The sequence below is a fragment of the Hydra vulgaris genome, chromosome 05 (genome assembly GCF_038396675.1).
Source record: "Hydra vulgaris chromosome 05, alternate assembly HydraT2T_AEP".
Taxonomy (NCBI): Eukaryota; Metazoa; Cnidaria; class Hydrozoa; order Anthoathecata; family Hydridae; genus Hydra; species Hydra vulgaris.
Window position 1 is genome coordinate 25408865 of NC_088924.1, and position 24525 is coordinate 25433389.

Consider the following 24525-nt stretch of genomic DNA (forward strand, 5'->3'; position numbering starts at 1 on the left):
TAAGTATGATTCAAATAAATGATTTGGAATTTAGAATGATTTAACAAAAAGTAGTGGTAATATCATTTATTAAAATGATTTTACCACTACTTTGATTGCCATAAGAGAATTATTGAGGAAAACGTTTGATTAACACAAAAATTTTTATTTTTATTCATTTTTCTTTTTAGTTAAATCTGAACTAATTATTATAATTTTAAAAGCAGATTGAAGTTCCTTTTCACCCGCCCCTCCCCCTCCCCATGTCTCAAAATAAAAGCGGAAAATAAAATTTTAAGTACCAAAAGTGCTGCACAAAATAGAGTATGTGCTGCATGAAATAAATCAATGAAATTTGGCAGGTGCAAAGAACTTGTGTAAACTTAACATCGAGAATAGTATTGCAAAAAAAACAACCATTTCTTCAACATTTACTGGATGCACAAAGTATAACTAAGTTTTTGTCATTTAAAAATCTACTTTAAAAAGTTTTTATTGTAATCAAAAGGTACAAATTTATAAAGTTTAATTATTCTAGTTTTTAAAAAATATCTATACTAATATATAACTCTAAATAAAAATCCTCAAAATACGTTTCTCCCTCGATAGCGAAAAGCAAGCTTCAAAAAACGTGGCACAGAATTTTAGCACAAATATCGGTTCCGTAAAACGCGTAATTCTACGTACCTATTATTATACATTTACAATAACAAAGCAACACGATTTTTTACACGCTGCTACGAAGGCAATACTTTTACACAATAGAGTGAGTTAATTGAAACTTAAAAGCTGTCATATTATTGATTGTGATCATGTTAAACAATATGCTAATTAGGTCTGTTGTTATTTTTATACTAAATAAAAATTCTTTCTTTATCTATTATTCAAATTTATAAATTTATAACTACTTTCGAGTCCTTAATACAAAAAGGGCAAATTAAAGGTATAAATAAAGAGGTAATAAAAGGGTGGGTGGGAATTTTAGAGGGGGGGGGGGTGTCTTATTAAGCTTAAGGTGGTGATGGGAAATTTTCCCAAAAATTAACAAACGTCCCCCCTTTTTTTATCTAGGACTCGAGAGTATTTATAACTATAGAGCAAACATCTATTTTCATTTCTTTTCTTTTTTTATAGACTTGTGTGTTTGTGTAAAGCTTGTATAAAATTTTACAAAGGTGTTGCCAATTTTTACGTATTCTTTATATGTTTATCTTTTAGAAGGCTTCATAAGTAAAATTCAAAAGTAAATGATAATTAAATCTATATAATTCACTCCAAACAGTTATACATGTAGTCTAAGATGCAGATGGTGAAGATTTGCTGCACGTCACATCAATCAGAGTAATGTTTGTGATTACATCAAACACCTTATTAGAGTCATGATTTAGTAAATCTTGATGAAAAAAACTGTTTGGTAAAAAGACTTTTACCAAAAAAAAATCTCTGTTAAATTTAGAATTATTCAACTGTCTAAAAGATTACTTCTATAAAAAAGGTGTAGTGCATACACCTCAATGTGTTTTTTTTTTCATTAATTCTTTGTAAATAAAAAGTTAATTTGTCAATGCAATATATATCAAGTTTAGCCCATTTCAAAAAATTAAATAAATTTAATCAAGTCGTAAACCATAATATAAATACAAATAGCAGGGGCAAAAAGAAGATATAATTTGTCTTATCACCAATTTCTTCTTCATCTATTAAGCTAGCGCAGATGTAAACCTGTATAACATTGTTTCCCGGCTAAGATGATGAATGTTAAATTTTCTTGATTCTAATCATCGATTTTTGTTTGAGTCTTCTTGATAGTAGTTATGCAACTTTTTTTATTATATCCTCATCAAGGTAAAGCTCTAAAACTCAGTTTAATAGTTTGAAGGCTGGCTGAGAGTAATGTTTCCCAAACTCTCATAAAGGTTGAATCCACCGTGAAATATTGGAGTATTAACAGTGGTATATTGCACATAGATAGTGTCATTGTTAATGCTTTTGGTGTGCTTTGTCAAGGTCATATAAAGAGTTCTGAAAATGAAACATTTTTTGTAGTATACGAGCATATAGCGTTGCTTAAACAAGTTTGCATTTTCTAATCAAAGCTGTTTTTTTGGCATCGTTTTTATTAAAAAGTTTTGTTGAAATAAAATTGCAAGATTTTTTTAAAATGTCATATGCAGTAAGAATTTGGAGTAAATATACACAGGAACTTCATTTGGTTTTTTTATTGTATTTTTGTAAAAAAAATATTTACATAATATGTAAATAAATTTAAAACTGATATGTAACATATCAGTTTTAAATTTATATTAAAAGTGTAAATATGAAGAAAAAAAAACGTGGCATACTCTTAAACTTCTTAAATGCTGTAAATTTCATTGCCATGAATAAGTTCAAGAGTATGTCAACGTTTACTTTTTTACAGACTTGTAAAATGTTTTTTTATGTGATAGACAAATATTGAAAATTTTTCAAATTAGTTTATATGGTTGACTTACAGTTATGGCTTAGTCACTAAGTTACGAAAACAAAATTAACTAATGTTAGTGTGTTTCCTTTTTAATTATCTTTTTCAAGCAAATCTCAATGTCACTTTACAAAATATGGTAAGGTTTTACTAAGTAACACTGTCATATCTAAACTTTACATGTTATTTACAAATACATAAATGTCTTACGTTTTTCTTTAAGTTATATAATTTATAATGTATTACTTATATTATAAATACTGTAACTGATATTATAAGTTATAATATAAGGTTTTATATGAAAAAATGTTTAAATTATATTGTAACTTATTTGTAAATAATAGTAAGTAATAACAAAAATTATTAGGTGTTTTTCCGTTTAACTTTATTTGTTTGTACTAATAAAATATTTATCACGTTTTCTTTGAAAATATTTGCAGTAACAGTAAACCTAATCCAATAACTGACTATTTAAAAGACTTTGTTGCAGAATGGAAATATCTAGAAAAGTCACCATTTGAGGATCATAAAAGTCACCATTTGAGGATCATAAAGGTCGTAAAACTAGATGCAGTAATATGCGATGCCCCTGCAAGAGCATTTTTAAAGGTATGAAGTTTCATACTGCATATCATAGCTGTGAGTGATGTTTACAAAAAGGTCAATGGTTTGGAAAAATTATTCTTCCTAATTCTTCCTATCAGCTCCACTTAGAACTCACAAAAGTTTTTATATGCAAACAGATAAAAAGCATCACATTGATAAATTGATATTTAGATTGATTTTTAGATTTATCATTTGGAATGGTTTCATCTTTTCCACTTGATTATATGAATTTAGTATGCTTAGGAGTAGTTAGAAGAATGATTAATCAATGGGTGCATGGGAGTAAAAAAAAAAATCAAAGTTTATCAAAAACATCATTAACAACCTTTTCTGAAAAACTAGTTTTATTTAAACATCATTTACCAAAAGAATTTTCACGCAAGCCTCGCTCAATATGGGAATTTAAATGCTGGAAAGCTACTGAATTATGTCAGTATCTGTTATATACTGGTCTGGTAATTTTAAAAGGTACCTTGCCAAATTATGTTTATTTAAACTTCTTGGATTTATCTGTTGCTATACGTACTCTTTTGAGTCCATCACTTTGTGAAAATTATCTTGATTTTGTTAAAAGTAGAAGATTAAAAAGCTTGTGCGACGACCTCAGTTTTTGTGCTTTTAAATTGTGAGAAATATTTTTGAAGGGCATTTGAATCCCACTAATCAAGGTTAGTTCCCATACCATATCGTCACTGTTTGCAATATAAACAGTTTAATAGTGCTAAGTTTTTTGCATTGATTAATGATTGTTTTAAAGTAAACATAAAAGTTTGTGTTATAAGAAATTTTTTACAAGTTCCAAATAGCGAATGCAATGAAGCCTATATTGTTTTTCAAAAATATGAACTTTTACGACCATTTTTTACAAATCCAATGAACTCTGACTTGCCTTCAATTTTTTTTGCAGAGAAGGTATCCTGTTTTAATAAAATATTCTTGATTGCAGATTTAGATTGTAAATATGTAAAGTTACCATTTAAAATGGATTTGTAATTATTCCTCAGATGCCTCTATACTAACTTTAATAAAATTTTATGATATTTCTTTACTTGCTTTTTTTATATGTTCTTATTTATTGCATTCTACTGTACCTTTTTTTTTCATTACATTCCGGGTACCCAGAAGAAAATAACTGGGTTTGAGTCCGGGTACCTGGCAATGAGTCCATATTTAAAAAAGTGGTATAAAATCTTGAAAAATCTCTAGGGTTACATTATTTTCACAAAATAATTTTGATTAATTTGCGCTAACTAAGTTTGCCTAATATATCAAGTTTCTTAATATTAAATAATAATTAATAGGTTGTTAATGTTTGGAATCACTTGCCGTCTTACCTCGTTAATGCGAAAATCATCAAGAGCTTTAAAATTAAATCACAAAAAGAAATGGTAATTGACTCCATAACACTCTTAGACTTATATCAAAAAGTTTATTGGTTAAAGTTAAAACTTAAAGAAATCCTGTTAATAATATTTCAACACAATTTAAAGTACCACTTAAACATATAGTTACAGTATTTAAGGTAATTGTTATTAGAATTTTCTTTCATGATACCCGGTGCCGGGTACTGCAGAATTACCGGGTCCCCAGGTCTGAACCGGGTACCAGGCACATTTAGTCAAGTCTTACTGGCCTGATTTAGTCAAGTCTTACTAAAAAATCCAGAAAGTTTTTCTAAGGCAAAAAATCGGTGTTTAGAGGCAGAGTTAAATTGGCCTACTTATACTGCATGAATTTTGGCTACTGCTGGTCACTGTTTTTTTTTTTTTATAATTATATAAATTTTATTTTGCATGCCTTATACATATGGTTAAAAAATAAAGTTGTATTGTGATATAAATATTTTTTTAAGTTATTAGTATTTAAATTTTAATCATGTCATTTCACATTAAAACTGATGAAACAAGTCTATAAAAGTCATTCCAAGTCAAGACAAACATTAATATTAAAAAATAATGTTGTTTTAGATTCACTTCCCGAGGCTTGTCAGAAAGCAATATTGGCTGAAGAAATTTTGAACCTTGAAGTTGAAAATAACAAAAAACGAAGAAGGTGAGTTCCATTAAATTTTGTTAGTGTAGTCTACAAAAACTGTACTAAATATTCTTGAGGAACATAGCAGTTAGAAATAGTAAATAAGAAAGTAAGCAGAAAGTTTCCATCCTGCCTCCTTGATCTTACAAAGAGAGAACATAGTAGTAGTCCTAATAAAAGTTAGTTCTTTTGTAACTAATAGTTGTCTTGTCAACCTGCTAACCTAACAGACTACTTCTTTTTGGTAATTCCTGTCTTTTGAGACTTACGAACCTGCAATACCATACTACCATATCTTTATATATACATACTATATGTTTTATATATATGATATATTTATATATACAATTATTTATACTTATATGTATATATGGCTATATGTTTATATATGCAGCAGTGTCTACTCAAATAATTTATTAATTTCTTTAAATAATTTATAAAATATTTAGAATAAATATTTTAAAAGCTGATAAAAGCGACACAAGCAAAGTTGACTCTGATAGCAGTGAAGAGTTTATTGAACAGTAATCTTTTGCATTAGCAATGTTAATGTTGATATTAACAAATACATATGTATGTATATATATATATATATATATATATATATATATATATATATATATATATATATATATATATATATATATATATATATATATATATATATATATATATATATATATATATATATATACATATATATATACATATATATATACATATATATATACATATATATATACATATTTATACATATTTATACATATATATATACATATATATACATATATATATATATACATATATATATATATATTATATATATATATATTTATATATATATAAATATATATATATATAAATATATATATATATATACATATATGTATATATATATAGTTTATGTCAGCTTCCAGAAGATATAAATTATTTTCTATTTTGATAGCAATATTCATACATTTGATAAGAAATAATTTGGTCTAAATGTTGAGTTTTTAGGTTTTAATATGTTTTTTAATTAATTATCACAGGATGTTTTATAATGCTTTTTTAGAATATATTGTGAAATAAATTAAATATACAATCATAAAATGCTTCTTTAGCGCAATATAAAATTGAAAATGTAGTTTTGATATTAAATATTGCAAAAACTGGATGTTTGAATAATCATGAATGTTTTTGTATTTGCACTTGCTATAGTAAGTCAATTTTCAATGTGTTATTATATGATATAGTCATACATAATATATTTATTTACAAAGTTATAAAAAAGATATCAAATTTTTTTGGTAATACATTTTTTTTAATGTTATTATTGTATAAAACTTTATTAAATTTTTTTAAGAGGTTCAATAGTATCTATGTTTTGTTTTGAGAGTTGGTTTGTGTTGATTTATGATTAAGAAATGTTAGTTTTTTACACATGAAAGTTATGTAAAATCTCCCATGAAATAGTTCATCTAAATCTAGTAAGTTTACACTTAATCTGACAACATTATTTTGAATATTTTTGTTTCAGAAAGTTCAGGAAAGATTTATTTTTCCCGAGCTTTAATATCTTAAACTATTAGTTTACAGAGTTTGATAAAATAAATAAAATTATTTCTGTATATTAAAAATATATAGAATTTGTAAGCTAGGGTTTTCCTATTATTGACCTGGGTTTCTGTGAATAGATAAGTTCTGTGATTAGAAGATGGACTGTGAATTGCTAGGAAATGTGAATGGTATTATTATAGCACATATTTTTAGATCAAGAATAATTTGTTTTACATTATTTTCATTAAAAGTTTATGAATATATATGATAAAAAACTTTTTAAAAACTACATATACAGTAGTTTGACATGATTTGGAATATTTGAAGGATTTTTCACATAAACTTCATTTGGTAACTCAATGGTAGTTTGTTTTTATTTTTATTTTCATTTATCTGTTGATTAGTAGAATAATAATTACTAATAACAATATATGTATAGGTATAATATATATATGTATAGGTATTATATATATATATATATATATATATATATATATATATATATATATATATATATATATATATATATATATATATATATACATGGTAAAGTGTGTATGTTATTCATGCAATATTATTTCAGTAGTCAATTTTTCATAGTTTAATGGCAGCATGTATTGTCATCAATACATGCTGCCATTGTCACAATGTAGTAAAGTTTAAAAGTTATCTTTGTATAATGATTTTTTAAACCAATTTATTAGGGTGTTGTATATTTTTTAGAATTTGCTGTAAAATAAATTTAATATATAATCACATAATGTAACTCAAAGACAACATGGAGTTAAACATCAAGTTTTTGCTCACGATAATTTAAGTACGTTATGTTTGAATAATCATGAATATAGCTATTACATATATTAATATATAATACTCAACACTTGTTTATAATTGTAAATTTTAATTGTGAAAATGATTTTAATACAAAATTTATTGTGGTCAAACTACAATTGTTTTTAATTTTTTTCAATATGTTTAAATTTTAACAAATAATTATTTTCAAATTTTAACAAATAATTATTTGCATTTATTAAGTTATGTAAAAGATGTTAAACCCTCACCAACTGATTTAAGGGTTTGATGTTATGTTAACTCGAGTCAAGTTTTTAAATTTTAAATGGTAACATAATAGTCATGTTGTATTATTGTTGTTTACAAGTCTATTTATGTCATACCTAATTAATAACATCAAACATTAACCGTAAAATAACTTGGTTTTAGATTCCCTGCAGGATGCCTGGTTAAAAGAAAAACTGAACCAACTTTAAAACAAGATGATGGCAACTGAAGAAGTTGAAACACCGTTATTCATGGTGTCATAGAGGCTTCAGTTCTCCAATATTTATTTTTGTATTTTATTATATATGTTATGTTTATTTTGTTTTTTATTTATGTTATTTTTGTAACAATAAACTAGGAGAATAATTAATTGTCCTGCCCTGGGTCTCTACTTCAATCTGGCTATGGGTATCTTAGTTATATCTCGTATATCGATTTATATACTGTATTGAGCTTGTGATTTGTACATGTGTTTTTGTTTGCCTAGTGTTTGTTAGTTATTTGCAAGATATGGCATGGTATGGCACGCTGCATTGTACACTCTAAATAATATTATCAATAAATATTTTTATCTAAACTTTGTAAATATATATGCTATAAATATTATATTATTTAAATGTTTATCTTTAATTTTTAAAATTAGTGTAAAAGTGGATGAAAGCACTAAAGAAACGAAACGATAAACTTTAAAGCAGAATTTTGTCATGCGATTATGGTGGCGATATGAGAGAACTACTGTGGCAGAATATTACTATCATAGAACAGTTCTAATCATTATATTATAATAATTTTTTGTTGCTTAAAAATATTATGAAATTCAAATCCGTTTTTTCGATTGATTCGTAAAAATTATGTCAGACCAAATATTCATTTTGCCTAACACATTTTATTGCCCTGACGGCAAATTTAATATATAAAATGCGACGCTTTTTTATCAAAATATTGTCACATTTCCAGATAAAAAAATCTGCGTAAAACAAACTATAAAAATTGAGAAAACCCGAGGTAATTGAAAAAATATCTGGGTTCAATATGGGATTTCCCGTCAACAACCCAGACTAATCCCAGATGGGACCCAGTTGGATCCCACTGACAAAATCACAATGGGTCCCAGCATTTTCCCCAGTTGGGACCCAGATGAAATGGTTAACTGGGCCAGCACCATTAAAGAATTTCTTTTTAAAAATGTAAATGATATAAACAGTGAAAGAATCAGAATCGTCCACATTAATATCAGGAGTTTAAGGAAAAATAATGAAAACTTTTGGCATTTTCTAGAAGAAACTGAAAACATTTTTAATATTATATGTGTTACGGAAAATTGGTGCTCTTCTTTCGAACTTGAAAATAATTTTAATTTTCATTTTAAGTATTTTGAATTAGTCTCATTAGAAAGACAAACAAATAAACGCAGTGGAGGAGTTCTGATATACGTTAAAGAAAACATTGCATCATAGTCATAAGAAATAGAAAAATCTATTTCTTATGACTATGATTGCATATAAAGTTAGAAGCGATTTGAGCGTTTTTGACAAAGATAAAGAGATTGCAACAATTGAATTAATTATTAACAAAAGAAAAAACATACTTAAAAGCAGCCGCTATAGCACCTTACGGCGCGTGCGAAAATTTTAGCTCTTATTTGCAACATAAATAGTTAACGCTGGTAACAACGAAAGAAAAAAAAGCTTTATAGTTGGGGGTTTTAATATGGACTGTTTTATTTATAACGACGACAAAAAGTGAGAAGTTTCTATGATGAAACTTTTTTAGCAGGCGCAATTCCCCTAATCAATCATCCAACTAGGGTAACTAAGAATTCATCTACACTCATTGACAATATATTTGCTACAGACATCTTTAATAACTTCATCCAAAAAGGAATCATAAAAACTGATTTATCGGAACAACTTCCTTTTTTCCTAACCCTTAACACAGCATTATCTAATAAAATTAAACAAAATGGAATTGTAAAAAAATGTATTTACAACGACAAAAAAATAAATGATTTTAAAAATCAACCATCATTACTTTATTGGGGGCATTTCAACTTTAATGAAGTTGCAAGTAGTATTTATAATAAATTCTTCGAAACATTCTACCTAGTATATGTCGCGAACTTTCCAGTATGTGAAAAACTAATAAGTCGTAAAACCTTTAACAGTCCTTGGATTACAAAAGGCTTAAAAAAATCTTCAAAAATAAAGCACAAGTTGTATATAAAATATTTAAAGACTAAATCTTCTGCAAATAAAAAAATATAAACAAATTATAAAAATTTATGTGAAAAAATTCGTAAAAATCTAAAAAAAAAGTATTATTCTAATCTGATTAATAAGTTTAAGAACAACTGCATGAACAACGCACCTGACAATTAATAAAAGAAATAACAGGAAATCAAAAAATCAGGAAATCAAAAAATCAAGTTCTTTACCGCAAACTATAAAATTTGAAGATGTAAATATATGTGAACCGCGAAAAGTTGCAAACGTATTTAACAAATTTTTTACTGAAATTGGAACCAATGACTCTATTAATGAATTCCTATGACCGAGAGTTCGTTTGAAGACTACTTGTGTCCTATAAATAAATCTCATTATAACAATGAGTAATCTTCTGGATTATCCCACGACGAGCTTGATAGAGCCTTTAAAACTCTAAAAAGAAATAAAGCTATTGGTGCTGATGAAGTAAATGGTAACATAGTTGTAGATTGTTATTAAAGTCAGAAAGATATTCTTTATAAAGTATTTAATGCATCTATAAAACAAGAAGTTTTCCCGGATCAGTTCAAAATTGCGAAAGTTATACCAATTTACAAACAAGGTGATAAAACAAATATTAACAACTATCGCCCAATTTCAATTATTTCAACTTTTTCAAAATTATTAGAAAGAATAATATATAATAGAATATTTAAATATTTTAACCAAAATAATATACTATATACTAAACAGTTTGGCTTTAAAAAAAATATTTCAACTGAGTACGCAATTATTCAATTTGTTAGGGAAATCTCAGAACTTTCGAAAAAAAAACAATATAGGAGTCTTTATTGATCTTTTGAAAGCTTACGATAACGTTGACCATAAAGTATTGCTTAAAAAGCTCGAATACTATGGAATTAATAATAATATGCTAAAATAGTTTCTTTGTTAATTATCAAATAGAAAGCAATTTGTGACCTCTAATGATGGCTTCAAAGTGACTATATTGAAATAACCTGTGGTGTTCCACAAGGCTCTATTCTAGGTCCTCTTATGTTTTTAATTTATATTAATGATTTAAATAAAGCAGCTAATTTTTGGAGTATTATGTTTGCTGATGATGCGAATTTGTTCTTATCAAACAGTAATATTAATGAGCTGTTTTCTGATATGAATAAAGAGCTTAAATGCGTATCTGAGTGGTTTAAATGTAACAAATTAACCTTAAACCTTGATAAAACAAAATACATTTTGTTTCAGCCTATATCTAAAAAACTTTTTTTGCCAACAACCATGCCAAAAATTCTTATTGATGAACTTGAAATAAAAAAGGAAACTTTTCTTAGCATTTATCTTGATGAGAATGTTACATGGAAACCGCATATTGACTACATTTGCACTAAAGTTTCAAAAAATATAGAAGTCCTCTGTAAGTCAGGAAATCATTTAAACAAAACCATTTAAATCCAACTCTATTACTCATTTATACATAGCTATATTAACTATGCAAATATTGCTTGGGGAAGTACATGCAAAAGTAAGTTGCGTACTCTTTATCATCGTCAGAAACACGCAATACGCTTAGTTTGTTTTGAAAATCGACTTACGCATTCAAGGTTTTTATTTAAAAATATAAAAGTACTTAAAATGTATGAAGTGAATGTATATAAAATACTATGCTTTATGTTTCAATATAAAATCAATCCGTCATTACACATTTTTAAAGATTTTATTACCTTAAAAACAAAAAATAAGTATACACTACAAAATGATAACTCACTCTATGAACAAAATTCAATCAGTTCTGTATAGCTTATCGTGCACCTAATCTCTGGAACAAAATCATTTTACCTAATTTTGATTTATCAATTATCTTCCCAGTCTTTAAAAAGAAATTAATAGAATTCATTCTTTTTAATGACAATATTTTAAAATACTTTTAAAAATAAGAAATTTATATAAACACGCTCTTTTGTTTTTGTATTTTGTCATTTTTATTTGTTTATATTTATTAATAGCTTTGGTTATATTTTATTATAACGTTTTATGGTTCTGGCGACAAGATCATTAGATCTTCTATTAGATCTTCAGATACCAAGTTTTTATTTAAACTTTCTTTTTTGTTATTTTTATTTTTATTCTTATTGATTTGGTGATTACGTTCTCTATTCCAAATTATTAAAAGTATAAAAATTCCAATATTTGTAAATATAAAACTTTACATTAAAAAGTATGTATGTATGTATGTATGTATGTATGTATGTATGTATGTATGTATGTATGTATGTATGTATGTATGTATGTATGTATGTATGTATGTATGTATGTATGTATGTATGTATGTATGTATGTGTGTATATATATGTATGTGTGCAAGTGTGTGTATTACATACAAAAAAAAATAAAGTAAAAAAAAAAATTATCAGACCGGAACACATTGGTCAAAACAGTAATTTCTTAAAATCTACGTCTTTATTGATTGTCAAGAATTTGAGACGATATAAAAGAAGAAGAAGGAGAAGAAAAAAAAAAAAAAAAGAAAGATTATTATTTTATTAAAACTGAAGAACGAACATTGCAATGAAAGGAGAAAAAGATTATTAATTTCTTAAAAAACTGAAGATTTGGATGTTCAACAACTAAAAATAACTGAGAATTTGAACTAATGACCGGATACATAACTCGAAATACAAATTTCTACAAGTAAAGACACACAAAAAGTAACATTTTCACCACTAACAAGTTATAAAGATAAATATGTAAACTGTGTAAACTATATTATGGAAATATATCGAACTAATAAAAACTAATATATTTATATATATATATATATATATATATATATATATATATATATATATATATATATATAAATATGTATATATATATATATATATATATATATATATATATATATATATATATATATATATATATATATATATATATATATATATATATATATATATATATATATATATATAACCCATTTCATTAATTTGATTCTTGTTTTCTTTAAATATAATGTGTTGTTTTAATTTACTTTTATAATTTTATGTATTGAAAGACCTGCATAATGTTTATATTCAAAATTATTTTCGTATTTTCTAATTTTCCATTTAGGTTCATATTAAAATATTTTCTGTAAAAAGCATCCTATATTTTTTAACTATTTAAAATTTAAGTAACATTCTAAATGAGACTATTCTCAGAGGCAGGTAACGTTTTTAATGAAAATAGAGCTTGTTTATTGCCCAAAACTGGAGCGTAACTTTTTGCGCCACAATAATCTTAAACTTATAGAAATCCTTACATAATTGATTATTGATAAAATTGTCTTTGTTTAGGAATTTGTATTTTTTACCAAGTTTTTCTAATAATTCTTCGTTGCCCTGTAGAGCAAAGAGATTTGTGTTAAATTTATAAAACCTGTGTTACATGTCTTAAAAAATAAAGGTAAATAATCCGGTCTGAAATATTATATTTCTAGCCGAAACTGGAGTGAGCTGAAAGTCAAATTCGGTACATCCCTACTTTTTACTCAATCACCTTTCTCTTTGTTTTTATTGTTCTCTTTTATCTCAAAACTCTTTTGGATGTTATTACTAGTCAAATTAATAAGGTCCCTTTTTTTGGTCACTCAGCCAACATAATTGCTATTGGTGACTTTCAGTGTAGTTGTTATTGGTGACTTGTGATAATGCTTACCACACTGAATGGCTAACACCACTGACCCTAACATTAATGCTCAAAAATTTTGTCTTTCCGAATTTCTTACACAGGTAATTAAATTTGTGACTCGTTTTCTTTACAGCCCAAATTACTTACCTTCACTTTTCTTTAACCCTCATGTTCAGATTTGACATGCTAGTTTTTTTCAATAATCTTGCTTCATATGGCGTCTCTGGGTAATTTGTTGTGGTTATTAAATCATTTCTTTTGTAGTATTAAAGTAATCCTCGAAGACCAACATCTTTATTTTTAGTAATTTTGAGGTTTCGCAAGGTCTTGCTTCTGCATTGTTACTTATCTATAGTATTAAAAAATTTTAATTTAGCAACTACTTATCTTATACTGCAATATAATTAAGTTAAAATTAGAAAAAATCTTTAAGAGATGTAAAAAAATATAATATATATCTAGTGCATCGCCGTAAAGTTGCAAATATTTCTCTTTGTACAAAAACTATGATAGTTGCACCTTAAATGAGCTATCATCATTCTTGTTTACTAAAGCAAAGCCGCTTTGATATTACTGCAAACTTTTAATTAACTTGTTTTTCTGTCTTCTATTTCAATGCTTTGGAGCTCTCTTACATCCTCACGTTTCTCTGACTCTACAACAAGTCAATTATCCATTTTGAGGTGATCGTACAATAATTAGAAAAAAAAATTTGTATTCAACTTTTACAATTGTTTTTTTAATTCTCATATTGTATAATATACTATTTATATACTATTAGAAAGCTAAAAAAAATTTTTAATAACTATTTATTAACCATTAAAGATCAAAAAATGGGGTAAAAGACGACGAAGGTTTTTCAGCAACCCTTCAAAATTTATGATTGAAATTTTGCCTGGTGATATATTATGTTTATCGTAGTGTTGTAGGCTAAAAGATTTATGTAAGGTCCAAAACTAGATAAAAAATTAGCATCTTTTAAATTTGGGCGAAAATGGGTTAAATTAAGGGCATAAAATCTTTAAAAAAATACTAAACGAGAGAAGCAGTAAAGACTATTCTAGTGTTCGTTGTAAATACTAATACAATAAATAAGTGGATTCAATTTTAAATCAATTTGATAATTAGTTTTGAAAATATCTTCGTCATCAGCTCAAAAAACATGATTTTGAGAAAAATGCATGTAAAAAAAAGTAAACAAATGAGGTTTAAAAATCTTTACTTTTTTACCTTACATCAACTAATGTTTAATTTTGATCACAAAAACTATTTTGTATTGCAATTAACATTTTTTTCTTGATTTTGATTCATGGTTACATTACTTTTATGCTTCCGAGACTTGTTTGTGTAATTATATTAACTTTTGCCCATTATTATTAAATGTCATTCCAAACTCATTAAAAAAGTTATTTAAAAATTATTTTCCATCATAGAATTTAAAACAGCCCTATTTTAATACTTAGAGCATTTCTTTCAACATGTATTTAGTTTAGATATTTCGTATAACCTGATTCAGCGATTCATTGGAACTCTGTTTTTTCCATGCAAGCATTTTTTAGGAAAGTTATTAGAAGAAATGACTATAAGTATTGGTACGATAGTTTTACAACAGCTAGAATGAAAAAAATTCAATCTTATGGCATTTTTTCAATACTATTTTTTAGATTGGAATTCGTACCATGAACCTTTTCGTGGGCATATAAACTGATGGCAATATTTTACCCAATTCACAAATGCTACAACATTAGGGTTTATGTCAAGAGGCTTATGCCAAACAAACTTATTTTTAACTAGATGATTTTGTTTTGCTTTAAAGTTCTTTTTAGCAATAGTAGTAAATAAATAAACATTTTCTCATCAAGAATTATTGTAACAAGTTTTTAGTCCAATACTAAGGCTTACTTTTTTAGAAGAAGTAAAATGTAAATTTACAAAATCTTTACACTCTAGACATTTAAGAAGCATAACTATGTTTTTAGGAAAAATAAATCTCATAATAAAGTTAAAATCTTCATTTATATCTTAAAGATCCTGTACAACGTTTTTGTTCGATAAATTATTGAAGGAGTCTGGATATTTTTAATTGAACTTCAATCTGAAAATATTGCAGCGGTTTCTTGAAAAATGTAAACCCTTTTATCACTGTTTTCATGAAACTTTGATTTTACATTTGGTAAAGCTTTACTGACGATATTTTCCTTTTTGATCCATCCATAGCGCTTTTATTTAAACAAGATCAAAAAAAAAAAAAATGGTGTAGAGTCACAAATAACCTTGACAAGAACATAAAGTAGTACAAATAGCTGTCTTGTACGCAATAAACGCGCATAAATCAAGTCAGTAAACAAGAAGCAATAGTGAATAGCGATACTTCGTTTTATAAAGTCAGTATAAAGGTGTTTTAATTGCCTTTTGTGCTATAATTTCATTGCAAAAATGCGTAGCAACGGAAAAATCAAAGCGTTGCTATGGATAAAAAGTAATGCTGAATCATTTTAAACAAAGATTATATAATGCAGATGCCAAATATTTTTTGGCAATCCAAGAAAAAATTAGGAACCTGCTATGATTTTATTGATATAAAAATGAACTTTTGAAAAAATGATTTTTTCAATTTTCATACGATGTTTGGACAGCTTAAATAATTCAAATCTAAAGAAGCGATTTAAATTCTTTCAATACAAACATGACTTATTATTTTTAAAACTTATTGAACACCCAATGTAACAAATATTTTTAAAGTAAAAAAAGTGAGAATATTCTTTTCACTATACAATTTCTCTCTTCAAGCATTTGTTTTAAAATGTCTCTTTGCTCTTTTGCATTCCATCACAAATTTATCTAATGCGTGTGGGAATTTTACTCTTGGAAAGAGCAATTCTCATCTTCTTTCTGTATTATATTAAATTGATAAAATATAACATCAGACCAGACCATAGTTCTTAGATATTGGAAATAAGTGTTGCATTAAAGGGTCATTTGGCTAAGGAAATTATGCCTGTAGTTAATTTATTCATAAAAAAACATGAAAGAGTTAAGTTATTTATATCTTTTATATATATTAATTTACATCGTTAGAAATTTCCTAGATTTTTACTTAACGGTTTGTTAAGTTTCTACTGATTTAAAACATTCTCGAGATTTCAGCGCGCTCCAATAATGCATCACTCCGTGTCAAGTCAAGCACTGAAAACGATTTATTCATAGTTTTACATTTTTAACCAAATTTAAAATTTAGCGACGCTAAACTTGAATGTTTGGTACCCATGTGTATGACTCAGTAACCTTGGGAGTCATAATTAATACGCAAGACAGGACCGATGCTGAACACATTACACGCGAGTATTTAGGCCTTGCCTTGTGGATAAAAACTAGGGAGTTTGCCTCCAAAATAAAAACACACAAAGTAATTATTTGAAGTTTCAATTCTTTGTTTAACGCTCTCATACACATCAAGATTTTTTTATTGACTTCATTGATTACTACGCATAACCTTGGTTTATGTTGACACGTACTTTGTCACAGCAATTGTTACTTACAGAAATGTTAATAATTGGCGTTAACGCAAAGGAAAAGTCTTAGGTCGACTTAGGAACTCTTATCCTTGGCCTTGTTAATAACTCTGCCTTAAACTCGCTAAGTAACTCTTTAATGACAAGCGTCGTACGTGTAACCCTCAAACACCATAAAGCGTGATGTAATTTACGGACATCACGCATGCAGCCAAAGACCAACCAGATTTACCTGAACGACCAAGTTGCTTAGCCCTATATACTTAACAAAAAAGTGGCATGCTCTAGAATATAAAATGACGACGAACTGTTAGCAAGCATAGACTAATTTAGCTTTCAAATAACATAGCTGTTTCAAAAACATTAAAAGAGAGAAGCATATAATTTCTTTAACCCTCAAATGACCACCACAGATTCTCAATAATAGGGAGGATACAAGAAAAATTTCAACAGAAAACTAGTCATATTTCATACCATTTACAATCTAAAATTTATCAAATGATTTTTTGGCACTTGTTGATTTAGAAACTTTTAGAACATTGAATCTTATTGTTTTGCTCAATGGACGACATTGTCCGACAGTTACTAGATCGCCCAAAGCAACGTCCCTAGAGCGAAAAAAAAGAAAAGAAGTTATTTTAATTCATGAGTTAAATAAAAAATTAACAAAATTAATAGAAAACAAACTTACAGAAAACAAGGAGACATATGAGCAACTAAGTTCTTGTGACGTTTTTCATATCTTTGATATTTTTTTATGAAATGGAGGTAGTCTCGACGAATAACTATTGTACGCCTCATTTTTAAACTTTTAACGATACCAGTTAAAATACGACCTCTGATGCTTACATTTCCTGTAAATGGGCACTTTTTGTCAATATATGTTCCTTCAATAGCCTAAAGTAAAAATAAATTATTCTATAACGAAAAAAATTTTATTAAAAAAAAAAACAAACATTAAAATTTATTGAGAGCTCAGAATAGATTGTTATCATTAAACTCAAACAATGTAGGTAGAATAAAACACTTCATCATAGCTCTTTAAGCATAATTAAAATTCAGTTGTTTCCCACTGAGCTCATTAAATCATTTAATATAAATTTAAATATACATTATCATATGGGAGCATAATAAAAAACACTATTTTATAATTCCACAAAATCTTAAAAATTCATTAATAATTTTATTTAATTCAAAAAGTTAAATAGTAAAAGCCAATAGTCTAATTTTGCGTTAAACTCACTAAATTATTAAAGTGGCTTATAATTACTTATTATAATCCTAATTTATTTTATATCTCAATGCTAAAAACATAGAACTAAATATACTGTATATAAAATAGAGAGCTCAGAATTTGCTATCATCATTTAAAATCAAACAATGTAGGTAAAAAATAAAATATCATCAATGCTCTTCAAATTAACTAAAAACGACATATAAGAATTTCCATCAGGCTCATTAAATCATTCAAATAATCATTCAAAATCAACAAAGTTTATCATCATATGGAAATAAAAGATAATGTATTTATATAATACAATAAAACTAATGATAGTTACAAGCATAACTTTAATACCATCTAAATTTGACCCTTTCTTTTTCCAAATTTAGTCGTAGTTAAGTATTTAACTATTTTATATTTAACTATATTATACAAAATAAAAAATATCACTAATGCTCTTCAATTCAAGTAAAACGACTTGTAAGAATTTCCATCAGGCTCATTAAATCATTCAAATAATCATTTAAAATCAACAAAGTTTATCATCATATGGAAATAAACGATAATGTATTTATATAATACAATAAAACTAATGATAGTTAAAAGCATAACTCTAATACCATCTAAATTTGACCGTTTCTTTTTCCAAATTTAGTCGTAGTTAAGTATTTAACTATTTTATATTTAACTATATTATACAAATTTATATTTAACTATATTATACAAAACATAAAATACAGCTGAGTACTAACTTTTAATTTATCTATGTAATATATTTCTCTGATTAGATCAAACAATTGTCAAATGCGTATTTTATGTTTTATATATGCGGTAGGGGTAGAACACTTGCTTTATTAGCGTGAGGTTCTGAGTTTGATTCCTGCCATGTCCCTAAGCCACAGTGCACAGAAACAAGTTGAGCTCAGTAGTAACTGAACTTAACTTGTTTCTGTGCACAGTGGCTTTGTGTTTCAGAGTTATAGTTGGGAGAGGGTTATAACCACCAGTAGCCTCCTCATCTGCAGTGACCTTTTCGGCCTTGGGGAGGTGAATTACAAAAAAATAAATATATTTAACATAAAAAAGCATCAAAAGAACTTATAAAAGCAATTTAAATCAAAACATTGTTTAACTATACAGCTTTTAGCAAATAGTTTGAATAGTGATTAGTCTTAGTAGTTAAATAGTTTTTAACTCAAGTAATCGACTAGAGTAAATAAATTAAAGTTAAAGGTTCACATAAAGTTAAAAAACACTCACTGTCCTAATTTTAAAATAAAGGCATTCAAGCTTCTATTTTAGTGAACCTTAAAATGTGTTTATATAAATCTTGAAATAAAAAGATGAATAAATTTTACAACTATGTTTTCAAAGAAACAGCTGAGATTTATTATAAAAATATTAAATTAATAAATTGCAGCAAGAAGTTGAAAAACACAACTATAATTATAAAATATAAGGGCATAAACTTGAAGCTTATTTAAGTTTAAAATTATTTTTTAATTCTTCCAGGCTATATAATTACAGACAAATATTTCATAACTAAATTTAACATTAAGTCAAGATAATGCTTTTTTTACCAAAACAATTTAAAACTCTTTTTTTAATGTTCACATATTCTTGAAGAATTACTTGAGTGCACTTAAAGAATCATTTTAGACCTGTTCTTGTTAACATGTATTAAAGTAAAATTTTTGTAATAAAAAGTTATAGGGGAAATAACACTTTAAATAAGAGATTTTTGATATATAGATAGTTGCCATTTAAAAGTTACATATCACAGCGACTTAAAACAAATTACAGAGGTATTGTAATTAGGAAAAGACATACCAATGTATTTCTAAGAAAGAATTTTTTTCTAAACTTTAAACACAGCTAACTGAACAATTTCAAAAATAAGATAACTGAAAAGCATTTATAATATATTACAACATTAACTTGTATCAGAAATATAGATTAAAGTTAAAGATGAATTCCTGACTTATAAATTATATTTATTTTTAAGATATTAAAAATTTAAATAACATTTTACAGTTTATCAGCCAAAATTAAGTCTTTTTATGTGCTTTTGTTCATTGAGACTGCAATATCTTGAAATATTAATTATAAATATCATTATTATTTATTATTTCAATATTATGCATTTTTTTAAAATACTGAACTCAATTAGAAATAGCAAATTAAAGATTGTAAACCAAGTTTTATCAGGATGACCAGAAAGTGTACCCTGAAGGTATGCTATAGTTTTAATTTAATGTTGCAAGTCTTTAGGAAAAGTCAATGGCCAAAAATATAACCAAAGCTCTGCTGGACCTTGCAGTCGTTTAATTTAAAAATAACAAGGTATGCAGTACTTCAAAAATCTAATTTAAATATACGCAATGACTGCAAATTAAAACACTAAAGTCATCTCTGTTAAAAATTTAAATAATATTACAACAAAAAATACAAATATTCTATACCTCCCTTGGTGTTTTAAATCCTAAACCAACATTTCTCACATAGCGAAGTTCTTTATTTTTGGTTGTTTTTGCGACAACCCTTTTTTTGTTCAGGAAGATGGCTGCTTGCTTTTGAAACGCCCTTTCGTTCTACAAATGACAAATGAAAAATTTAATTTCTTTTAGTATCAGTAAATACATAAAAACTTAACACATTAATAATATTAAGTCTGGTATAAAATAAAAGTATGGATGCTACGGTGAATTACTTAAAAAAGTACTACCGCTTTATTGCAATTTTAACTTTATAAAAATATGATACTTTAATAACTTTTAAAGCAGCAACATAATCCACTTTAATTTTATTTTGAACAAAATACAGGATTTTTGCACAACGATCTATTTAAGAGGCTTTTTACTTTTATAAATAAAAACTTTAAAATTTACTTGAAAAAAACACTAATTCCATGAAACGAAAACTTTTTCCTTGACAAGATAATAGAATATATCACTTAATCTTGTTTATTACACCAAAACAAAGAGGGAAGAAAAATGACCTGCTCTGCCATCTTGTCTTCAATGCGACACCTCGTTTAAAAGAATATACACTCGGCTCACGTTGTTTGAAATTAGATAAAATCCCACAATGCAGTTTTTCATTTTATGTTAAAATAACCGAACCGTAATAAATAAGCAATACAGCTTTGAAAAGCTCAATTTTTTTCTTCTTAGTTGATTTCACTAACGAGCACCCTGAATTAGTTGGACGGACTTAAAATCCCCGTTGAGCTTTCTTCATCAACTTACTAAAATCATCTGCTTAAGTTGAACCCTTAGCTAACTCGTACTGTTTTATGGGTTTCCTTCGGCAAAAAACTTCCCTTAACTTGGAGTTTTTATTTTAAATTGCATATAAGAACAAAACTTCGAATACTTCAATAAAAATATCCAAACTTCAAACCATCGAAAATAAAATACCTTCGCGTTAAATATAATTTAACATTACTAAACACGTTCACTAATATTTTCGATTCGGTTAAGCTTTGATTAAATTCTATTTATTAATGATTATTATATAAAAGTTCAAAACGTTCGAAAATTAAATACTTCTGTGTCAAATATAATTTAATACACTAAACATTTTCAATATATTAGTAAATAAAACAACATTTTTAATCATTTACATCTTCGATTCGGTTAATATTTGATTAAATTTTGTTAAATATGTCGAAAGTTGTTTTTTTATTATGTATTTTTCTGTTGTCTGTCTTAATACATAGTACTAAAAGAACTCGACAAAGGAGAATCATCTGTATCTATATCAAAGAAATATGGCATTCCAAAGCAAACATTATCTGGATGATCAAAAGAAAAAAATACAATGTTTTCGGAAGTCAAAAAAAAAGCCCAAAATATTTTGAACTCCCAACACCCCCCACCCCGCCCCCTCCCTACCTTGCATTAAATTTTTAATTGATAATTACATTTTTTCAGTCATTTATCTAAGACATATTAATCATAAAACTCTCATTTCCATTCCATTGCCCAAAATTAATAGTTTATCACTCCAATTCTTTTATTTTAATTTTTTAAAGTCCAACTGAAATCCAGTGGCTCATTACCGCCCACTGAATTAAACCACTCACTGTATAAAACTACGCACTGCATGAAAAGCAAATAAAATCCTAATTTCATAGCTAATAAAATTTAGGCTGATTTTAAACTGTTTGTTATTGGGAAATCAAACAAACCCGTTGCTTTAAAGGAATTAGTGTACGCAAAAAAAGAGCTGGATGATCTCTGAACTATTTGAGGAGTGGGTCAGAGAAAAAGACAGAAAGTTTGCATTAGAAGGCTGTAAGGTAGAATTGGTTATTGATAATTGTACCACCCACCGGTTATTGAGAGTTTTAAATTGGTCACATTTTACTTTTTTCCCCATAACGCAACTTCATGTTTGCAGCCGATGGATCAGAATACGATAGTCATACGATAGTTGAATTGGAAGTACCATACTAATATAGTTCTAAAAGATCATAAATGCTATTGATAACGAAAAACAAATGCAGTCTCCATACTTAATGCTATAAAAATGCTTGTTCATAGCATTAGATATGGTTAAGTATAATCAGGTCGTTTTTGGCTTCAGGAGGATTTTTGACAATAAAAGAACATTTTTAAGATATCATTGAGGTAGTTGGCAAAGAAATACAAGAAGTAGAAGGAAATGAAACGACTGATGGATAAGTAACAAAGCCAACAACTGAAGTAGTTTGTAATGCAATTTTCAATGCAAAAACCCTTGTTAATTTTTTAATGTTTACTTTGAATGGTAAAATTGGAAGAGTTTTGAATGCTTCAAAGCTGCTTGAAAAAAAATTCGACTGCGAGTCACTGAAACAAACATCAATTTCGGAATTTTTTTATATTATAGTATGTTTTATATATGAAAATATATATATTTCACATAAGATTATGCAATTCTATACATATGTATATAATAGCTATATATCGAAGAACATTCGATAAGTTTAAAAATCTTAATAAATCGGATATTTTCAAAAAGTCCGAGATAACGAAACTTTGCTTAGTTTGGACATTTGATAAGTCGGACAATATATATACCCCTTCAGAGTCCGAGTCAACGGGATTCTACTGTATTTTTCTTCGCCTGACTAGATTATAAAGAATGAGAAACATAAATTTTCTTTTGCCAATTATAACTATTAACATGTTGTATTAATTACGCTTCATTATTTTATTCAATTGGGCACATTTTAATATTAATTTTTATATTACTATTTATTAAATACTAACTGGCCACAACGGTAAAAGAGGAATAAAAAAAAGTTTTTTTTATTGTTCCTTCTTGAAGCAATAGCTGTAAATAACTTGAAGCAGTAGCTGTAAATAACGCTCATAATTTTGTAACAAAGTTTTGTAAACAAGTAAAACAAAGAAAAATTATTGATATGATCCCATAATATAATTTATTAAGGTAAAGTAAGGGTTATTTTAACATGTGGGTAACATTGACATGTGTTAGATTAAATGTTTTTACCCGTCACGCTTTAATTATTGTTTAAATTACTTTAACAGATGCTGTGGCCAGATATTAAATAAACAAGTACAACTATTTTTATTCACATAGTTAGTATAAGTAACAACTCAATACAGCGAGCATAAATAAATTATTCTTTAGTTTTATTGCTGCTGAAAAAATTTAGTTAAAAGAAAAGTAAAACCATACTGTAATATCATTTTACATGTGTTTTTATGATTTTGTTTCTAAATATAACGCATTTAAGATTTTTTTGTAGGATTTTTTATTCAAACGCATATTTCAACATTAACAGGAATGTTTAAGTCACCCTATGTGCCAAAAATCAAGCAAAAGTTGGCGTAACGTCGTATATTTGATGGTTACATGAAATGGAATCAAACAAAGCAAACACTAAAAGTTAATCTTAAAAAAAAATGTACATCAAATGTCAATAAATTTAAAAATCGACACTTGCAGAAAGTTTAAATCCATACCTAATAATATTGCATAATACTCTTAAGATCAGCAGAACTTTAAGATGTAAAAACCAAACACCAAAACGACTGTCACAAAGCAATCCAGCAAAAAATTTCAACGCTGCGAGATTTGGTTGGAGTCAGATATTGTGTTGATGAGTCATTAATGTGTTGTAGAACTTAATAGTTTGACAATTCTAAGAAAAAATATTTTTGAGCATAAATTAGCATACTTTTTTTAGATCTTATTACTAGATACTATTAG

At 26.7% G+C, this 24525-nt stretch overlaps 1 protein-coding gene, 1 long non-coding RNA gene and 2 other non-coding genes across 4 annotated transcripts; 1 reads left to right on the plus strand and 3 right to left on the minus strand.

The window, feature by feature from the left end:
* The first annotated feature begins 678 nt into the window (after nucleotides 1–678).
* Nucleotides 679–8500, plus strand: LOC136080715 (uncharacterized). The gene is made up of 3 exons (XR_010638605.1): nucleotides 679–814; nucleotides 5014–5098; nucleotides 7841–8500. It is a non-coding gene; the product is annotated as an uncharacterized LOC136080715 (long non-coding RNA).
* Nucleotides 8501–17522: 9022 nt separating this feature from the next.
* Nucleotides 17523–21422, minus strand: LOC136071914 (small ribosomal subunit protein uS17-like). Its single transcript, XM_065797726.1, has 4 exons — nucleotides 21299–21422; nucleotides 20763–20891; nucleotides 17770–17975; nucleotides 17523–17686 (listed from the first exon to the last, which is right to left on the minus strand). The coding sequence occupies exons 1-4, from the start codon at nucleotides 21308–21310 to the stop codon at nucleotides 17563–17565; spliced, it is 471 nt and encodes a 156-aa protein (XP_065653798.1). The 5' UTR covers nucleotides 21311–21422; the 3' UTR covers nucleotides 17523–17562.
* Nucleotides 18047–18121, minus strand: LOC136080906 (small nucleolar RNA SNORD34). Its single transcript, XR_010638721.1, has one exon. It is a non-coding gene; the product is annotated as a small nucleolar RNA SNORD34 (small nucleolar RNA).
* Nucleotides 18419–18494, minus strand: LOC136080905 (small nucleolar RNA SNORD34). The gene has a single exon (XR_010638720.1). It is a non-coding gene; the product is annotated as a small nucleolar RNA SNORD34 (small nucleolar RNA).
* Nucleotides 21423–24525: the final 3103 nt, after the last annotated feature.